Source organism: Notothenia rossii, assembly GCF_949606895.1.
Source record: "Notothenia rossii genome assembly, chromosome: 6".
NCBI lineage: Eukaryota > Metazoa > Chordata > Actinopteri > Perciformes > Nototheniidae > Notothenia > Notothenia rossii.
The window spans coordinates 45,925,751-45,933,552 of NC_136909.1; the positions used below are offsets into that span (position 1 = coordinate 45,925,751).

Consider the following 7,802-nt stretch of genomic DNA (forward strand, 5'->3'; position numbering starts at 1 on the left):
CATTGCATGTGCCACAAGATAATTTCATATGCATTAGTTATCATAAAACAACAAATTACTTAGGGTCAGTTTTGTAGAAGCCTGATAGTAAACTAGTTATGAAGTAATACATTTATTTATAACACACAGTCTAAAAAAAAGCTAACCAAACAGCTGTGTTCTCACCATGATGCGCAAGGCAGCCAGCAGACCATTACCTCCTCTCTTCCCTACACACGGGCACACAAACAGACAAAAACAAGTGTTAGCCATATCAGCGACTACGGGTAAATGCATTGCTGCTTCATGCTCTGTCAGTTTCAACATCTTACCTTCTCTACCCTTCTGTCTTTTATTACGTTGTAGTTGAATATCAGCTGCCTTGAGCCTTTTCTGCAGAATGAAATAGTGCAAATAAGAAGTTATAAACAAATGAAGAAAAGGTTTGGACATCCTCCAGACGAATATTTGATTAATGACTTTCATATAGGAAGAGAACATTAGCTAAGCTGCAATGTGGCCTATTTGTGTCCAACTTCCTTTTTGTTTTATTTCATGAAACATAATTTCTAACCACCTTATAAATAAAGACAAGTCATTGAGCAAACCTTTATGGTTATTAAAAAGAGAGGGATTATGGAAACCTGGATCTGATATCTTGTCTGAAATGTGAGTAACTTGTGGTGTGCAAAAGGACTTGGAATGGAAGAATACAGCTATTTATTTGTTCAGTAGGATGTACCACAAAAACAAAACATACCCTTATTCTTCTTCTTCATCCTTTCACCTGTGGTACTGCTACACCCATTTGCTACAGAGGTAGCAAGTCTTGGAGAGGAGGAGCGCTCTGTGGGCAAACCTGTGACAGATGTAAGAAAGTTAAATGAGTGACGGTAGAGACTGGGGCATAGATAGCATCACAACCTCTGTGGGCTATACATGATTTTTGCCCTTCATGTTCCTGATCTACTGACTTCAAATATGGAGTATGTCAAAATGTATTATGTAACTTAAATAACTTTCATAATATTTTTTGTTAGCGTCCAGCTGTGACTTTATGATAAATCACACCCTATTTATGGAAAGACGGTTTCCCAAAGATATCTGTGAATTGTGTTGTATTTGTTTTTCTGTTGTATATGTAAAATGACCTTGGGTTCCTTGAAAGGTGCATTTAAATGACAAGTGATATTATTATAAACCATGATGCCAGAGGGCAAATAACACTCGACACTCATTATTTAAAATGTAATGAATCACACAAACAAAACACTAACCCTTCTTCCTCTTCCCTGGCTGGGACGCAGTCGATGGTGAAGGGAGTGAATAGGTGCTTGCAGCTGGGACAGGGATGAGTGTCAGGGTGTACATCTCCTCGGATAGGTTTCCTACAGAGAAGTAGAAAGAGTAGAATGGATGTACGCCACCTTCTTCAATGTACAGAACCTCCTATTTTACTGGAATTTGCGATGAACTATGCTGTGCTACTTACCAGAGGACTTGGTGGGGGTGTCTGCGGTGGCAATGACGACTTCTGAAAAAGAAAAGGTTACAATTTGTAAAACATACAAGTTGCTGTTAAAAGTGACAATGACTTTGAAGCTTACAGAAATAACACAAGTTTATATTGCATCAAGTACAACCACTCAATGCACCATGCAAACATAATTTTACCACAGAAAAAGGACACATTGGTCTCTAACCCCACCAATAGGAATGTTCACATACAGTAGAAGACGTGTGCTACTTACCAGAGGACTTGGTGGGGCCGTCTGCGGTGGCAATGGCGACTTCTGAAAAAGAAAAGGTTACAATTTGTAAAACATACAAGTTGCTGTTAAAAGTGACAATGACTTTGAAGCTTACAAAAATAAAACAAGTTTATATTGCATCAAGTACAACCACTCAATGCACCATGCAAACATAATTTTACCAAAGAAAAAGGACACATTGGTCTCTAACCCCACCAATAGGAATGTCCTCATAAGTGCTAATGACATTAAGTTCATAGGCGTTATTTGTCTCATTAGGCAGTTCAACAAATGTAATTTTGAATGGTCAGCTCCTGGCTGTTTATAAAATCCTAATATAACGAATATAGTCAGAAAACAATAAAAAGAGTGGTACAATAGACTTCTGCAATTACTTGATGTGGCTGGCGAGTTTTCCGCAGGAGGCTGTGGGGTTTCGGAGGCTGCTGCAGGCTCTGTATGACTCCAACCTAGATTAAAGAAAATAAGCTTTGGATAGCATCAACAACATCATGTAATTCAATAGTTCTCCAATTTGTATGCTTGATTTAAGTAAGAGGTGTAAGTTAATTGCTGTCAATTAGCCCTATGGGCTCCTCCTAAACTTTATTAAGAAAACGACATCTAAGTGTCTAATTTAATTTCCAATGACATTATTGGTTAATTCTACAAAAATGTAAGTTACAGTACTACCTACTTAATAATTTCTTTATTCACTTTAACAGACAACAATACCTTTCGCAACAAATTCAAATAACACCATCCTTCGGAGGCAGGTGGAGGCATTGCTGCTGACATTGCACCTTGGCATCATTACTTCGCAGGTCCAGTCCTTCTTTATTCCAGGCCGGGCTAGGAACAAGACGCCTCTGGCTCCAAGGGCCTGACATTTTTCCAGCTTCCAACAAACCAAAATATACATTATTTCAGAACAATTATGCCCTGGTTATTTGCAAAGGCAAAACCAGTTGTTAAACATAAATCACATACACTGCTTGCACAAATATTCAACCCTATGCAATAACAAAGACATTTTGTTTTATGCATGCATTAACAGTCTTAAGACTATTGCGATCAGCAAGTAGAAGCTTTGAACATTATTCTGCATTGCATTTCTCATTTCTCTTGGCGGAATTTACACTGTATATATCATCTAGGTTTGTGGAGCAGCACTGTGGTTTATGAACAGTGCCATAGATTCTAAGGGGGATTAAGTTTAGAGCCATTCTACAACATAAACGTCGCAATTTTTGATCACCTGCAGTATTTATTCTTGCGCTTGGGGTAATTGTACTACTAGAAGGGGAGTATTCACTTGTATGCCTTACAAGTATACTAGATGTTCTGCTGTTGCGCACAGGCTCAATCACAGTGTTGAGATAATATCTCTATCTCTAAAGTACACTGTGGAGTATTTATAGGGGTTCTATAAGATATAATTTATTATGGTATTCATAATTAGGTTTCCATTAATGTGTATAATCACCTATAACTAGTTTTTGTTGTGATTAGCTTAGAATAAGCCCTTCATCTGTACATAGCGAGCCGGTCTATTTCACTCTCTTCTCTTTGCCGTGTTACTACAGTCGTGTTACTACAATCGGAAGAAAAAAAACACTGGCTATAGAGAAGGCCTTTCATGTTGTTATGGCAATGGATGGCCACTGTAGGTTTTTGTACATGCTTATAAAGGGAGAGGTACTCAGTTGGTTGCAATTTAGAAACCTCACTATTACACAGTGTACCTTTCAATTACATTGAATCAAATTCAGCGATGATTCGCCAAAGTTAAATAAACATAACGTATCCCTGTGTCTACAGTAGTTGTATTGACAGGGAGCAGACACACTGATGAAATGTCTATTTCGAATGTAAGTTGAATTGGATAAATGATTAAATAGTGCAAATGTATTTAGCTGTGTTCTGACACAGTGCTTTAAAACTTGAATGTACATATAGTCACATTTCTTTTGGGGCACACAGTTCATGCAGGTCATGAAATTTGCATAATGTGCACCAGCTCAAAGCCCATTTCTACCTAGGGCTTTGAGCAGCAGATTTTTTTTACGTAATTATGATCAGATATGGTCAGATATTACATTTCTGTATCAAATGTAAATATTTTTTCCAAATCCAGAATGAACAAGTACAGGGCTGTTATTACTTATGCATGCAGGCCAACAAACAAAAAAAGTCCATCACATACCACCAATGCAGCTTGATCCCTCAGGTGGGATGAAGTTTTATTCTTTTTTTTTGCCTGGACCCAGGTGTTTGCTTTCGTATCAAACTTGTCCATTTGTTTGCTAAGGCGCAGTTTGCGGGGCTGCACCGCCTTGCAGAATTTGCAAGTTTTGCATGCCACATTCAGTGACATGCAGCAGCTTGAGCAATGCCTCGAAGTGGAACCTGGTCCTGGCATTCTTTTGGAGATAAAGACAAATAAAAGACAAGGTCATTTAAAACTGGGTTTCAAATTCAGAATGCAATCAAATACAAATATTGACTAATTTTCCTTTGTCTAGTCCGTGACTGTAAGTCCCTCCCCAAGCTACAACAAAAACTGTATCCTGTTTTGAATATAATAAAAACACTTGCATTTTTATTTAATTTGAGTAAATTAATTTAGTATCAATGCAATAATGGCCCCTTACTTAGTTTTATTACAATTTCAAAGCAAAGCTAAAATTCAGCGGTAAAATATGTCATCGAAACGTAAGGTTACACAACTTTTACTATCTTACCAGCTTGACCATGACATTGCACTGTAAAAGCACTATCTTGAATTTGACGAAAATATATGATAATGTTAATCTGTCGAAATCCTATATATAAAATTGTTTTTATAATATAATCTAGAATTATAGCAGTACTACAGTATAATACACTGCAACGTCGTCTACTGTGTTACCAGCTCGAATAAGACCATTTTAAATGTCCCTGTAAGTTTTGCATAACAAAGAGATAAATATATGACACTGTTAGTCGATTGTAATGCTATATATAAATCGTGAAAAGTTTAAGTTCTTACCTGTGGGCACAACTACCTGTGTGTGTGTGTGTGTGTGTGTGTGTGTGTGTGTGTGTGTGTGTGTGTGTGTGTGTGTGTGTGTGTGTGTGTGTGTGTTTGTGTGTGTGTGTGTGTGCAGGGGCGGAGCTTCCTACAGGCAATATAGGCGGTTGCCTAGAGCGCCACCCAGAGGGGGGCGCCAAAAATTGCAACAAAAAAAAAAATATATATATATTTTTTTTTTTGCTTGGCGCAGTTTTGGCACCCCCCCTCTATATCTGCAACCATTATTCTTACATAAAAAAAAAAATTCTAACATAAGGGAAAATGAGCCAAAAATCTAAAACGGTCGGTCGGTCTAAGAGCCTCGGCTTTAGGTGTTCACAGTCAGAACATGCTAGAGCACTGTGCATTGATGGGTATCGGTCAAGTGTTTATAAAATTGAGCGTTGAGGAAAGAAAGACTAACGTTAGAGAACTATGAAGAGGCAAAAGCCATCTGGGGCGCAGTATAAAAACAGAAGAAAAGAAGAAGAAGAGAAACGTGCCAAGGTGAAAGGTATGCAATTTTGATTGTATTGTCAACATTAGCGAATGGATCATGTAATCTTGCTAGTTAGCCAAGCCAACGTTAGCTAGCCAGCGTTTGTTATTGCCATTCAGTCGAAACTGTCATAAGGCTATTTTCTTTGTGTCATGAAATAGAAATATTAGTAATAATAACAATGTTAGTTTTGGTGTAGCGAGCTAGCCAGTGTGGTGGAATGTTAGTTAGTTGGTAACGTTAGCTAACGTTAAGTTTACCTCAGAAAGCACATTGACTATCCGAGTCAAACATTTGCCAAATTCAACCCTGTCATAATGTGCGCTAACGTTAGCTAACTAGCTCAGTGGTTCTCAACTCCAGTCCTGTTGAATGTTTTCGTTCCAACCTGTTCTAATAAGATAGGCATAGCTCTTGATTAGTTGAATCAGACCTGTCAGGCTGTCTTAATGCTTACTAACTAAATAATAGCTACATTTAACAAATGGAAATTATTCAATGTTGATAATACACATTTTGTTATATCATTTTAGATTCACTTTTAAAATATCTGAGACCATCTGCTGCATCAGTTGACAAGGAACCGCCATGCACCTCAGCTGTGCCGGCTTCCTCAGGTGAGTGCAATGTGTCAATAGATGTTCCTGATGATAAATAATTGAATGTGAAATCCAGTCAATATATTTGCTCTTGTGTGTTCTTTCTATATTTATAGACCTAGAACCACATGAAGGAACGTCAGAACAGCAAGCTGCTCATCATGATGAGATGACCACTGATTCCACCCTGCCACTGACCACTGTGTCTGTTTGTTCTGGTGAGTACAATATGTCAATAGATGTTCCTGATGTGATGATAAATAATTGAATGTAAAAATGACTGTCGTGCCATTTCTAATCCAGCCAATATATTTGCTCTTGTGTGTTCTCTATATATGTATAGGCCCAGAACCACTGCAAGGAACGTCAGAACAGCCTGCTGCATCTCATCCTGATTGCACCACAGATTCCACCCATACACTCTTCTCAGGTGTGTGCCTGATGAATGTAAAGATGTTTAGCTATAAACCTAATTGTCCTCATGCTTTCAAATAATTGCTTTCTGTTTTTATTTACATTTTACACACTGTCCCAACCTTTTTGGAATTGTGTGTGTGTGTGTGTGTGTGTGTGTGTGTGTGTGTGTGTGTGTGTGTGTGTGTGTGTGTGTGTGTGTGTGTGTGTGTGTGTGTGTGTGTGTGTGTGTGTGTGTGTGTGTGTGTGTGTGTGTGTGTGTGTGTGTGTGTGTGTGTGTGTGTGTGTGTGTGTGTGTGTGTGTGTGTGTGTGTGTGTGTGTGTGTGAAAAGATATTGTGAATATGAGGTGAGAAAATGTGCTTCACATGCCCTCCAGATGCAGCAAAGACAGACGATCCACTACCAACCGATCCTGCTGACTGCCCTTCACATCTCACAGACACAATGAGGACAGAGTTTGTTCGGAGAGGACCATATCAGATAACACCTGATTTCATTTTCCCAAGGAGAGATGATGGGAGAAGTTGCCACCACCAGTACTTCAGCAGGACCTTAGTAAATGGAGAAAGGATCAAAAGAAGTTGGGTGACATATTCAAAAAAGAAGAACAGTCTTTTTTGTTTTTGTTGTCAACTTTTATCTCCAAAACAAATTCATTTAACAAATGCAGGACTGTCGGATTGGAAAAATGCAAGTGCTGCTTTGACCAGCCATGAAAATAGTCCGGAACACCTGAACAATTTGGCGTCATGGAAAGAATTGGCAGTTCGATTAAAACAAGGTACAACAATAGACAAACAAGAGCAGGCCCTCCTTGAGGCAGAGAAGAGTCGGTGGAGAGCAGTGCTGACACGACTGGTTGCTATTGTACAGTCTCTGGCAGGGCGAAATATGGCATTGAGAGGAAAGACAGAAATACTCCACTCTCCTTCAAATGGAAACTTTTTGAAAGAGGTTGAGCTTTTGGCGCAGTTTGACCCAGTGATGAAAGACCACATCCACAAGATTAAAAGTCAAACATCCCACCACAGCTACTTGGGCAAAACCATTCAGAATGAGTTGATTGAATGCATCAGTGGAAAGATTCTATCAACAATAGTGCAAGAAATAAAGAAATGCAAGTACTTTTCCCTCATTTTAGATTGCACCCCGGATGTTAGCCACACTGAACAGCTGTCAGTAGTCATCAGAATTGTGACACTGGAAGAAGACCCCCAGATTAAAGAGCACTTCATGGGATTCCTAGTAGCAGAGGAGTCCACTGGTGAAAGTTTGTCCGCCCTGATTTTGAAGAGGCTGGAGGAGTTGCAGATTGCCTTTGATGACTGCAGAGGACAGTCATATGACAACGGCGCAAATATGAGAGGGAAGAACAAGGGAGTACAGGCCAGGCTACTGCAGTTGAACCCAAGAGCTTTGTTTGTGCCTTGTGGGGCACATACACTCAATTTGGTCATTGCTGATGCTGCCAAAAGCTCCAAAGATGCCATATCATTTTTTGGC

At 39.1% G+C, this 7,802-nt stretch overlaps 2 protein-coding genes and 1 long non-coding RNA gene across 12 annotated transcripts in view; 2 read left to right on the forward strand and 1 right to left on the reverse strand.

Moving 5' to 3' along the window:
- The window catches only part of LOC307044842 (uncharacterized protein), a 45,150-nt gene that overhangs the window by 16,698 nt on the left and 20,650 nt on the right, over positions 1–7,802 (forward strand). The window lies entirely within an intron of this gene.
- LOC307044843 (uncharacterized protein) overlaps positions 1–7,802 on the reverse strand; it is a 50,192-nt gene that overhangs the window by 10,914 nt on the left and 31,476 nt on the right. For 6 of the 7 annotated variants that reach the window (XM_079690263.1, XM_079690262.1, XM_079690261.1 and 3 more), the window contains exons 2-10: positions 3,937–4,153; positions 2,466–2,628; positions 2,126–2,200; positions 1,731–1,772; positions 1,472–1,513; positions 1,257–1,367; positions 740–838; positions 312–372; positions 166–209 (exon numbers count right to left, since the gene is read on the reverse strand). In XM_079690263.1, coding sequence (XP_079546389.1) covers positions 353–372; positions 740–838; positions 1,257–1,367; positions 1,472–1,513; positions 1,731–1,772; positions 2,126–2,200; positions 2,466–2,628; positions 3,937–4,153 — 769 coding nt within the window. In that variant the 3' untranslated portion in view covers positions 166–209; positions 312–352. Of the gene's footprint in view, positions 1–165; positions 210–311; positions 373–739; positions 839–1,256; positions 1,368–1,471; positions 1,514–1,730; positions 1,773–2,125; positions 2,201–2,465; positions 2,629–3,936; positions 4,154–4,761; positions 4,828–7,802 lie in introns of those variants that run through there. The other variant, XM_079690264.1, reaches the window with a different exon arrangement.
- On the forward strand, positions 5,771–7,480 carry LOC307044852. Of its 2 annotated transcripts, XR_013809699.1 has the most exons (4): positions 5,771–5,901; positions 6,000–6,101; positions 6,227–6,313; positions 6,676–7,480. It is a non-coding gene; the product is annotated as an uncharacterized lncRNA (long non-coding RNA). The 2 variants fall into 2 exon arrangements; XR_013809700.1 differs by lacking the exon at positions 6,676–7,480 and having other exon boundaries at positions 6,227–6,445.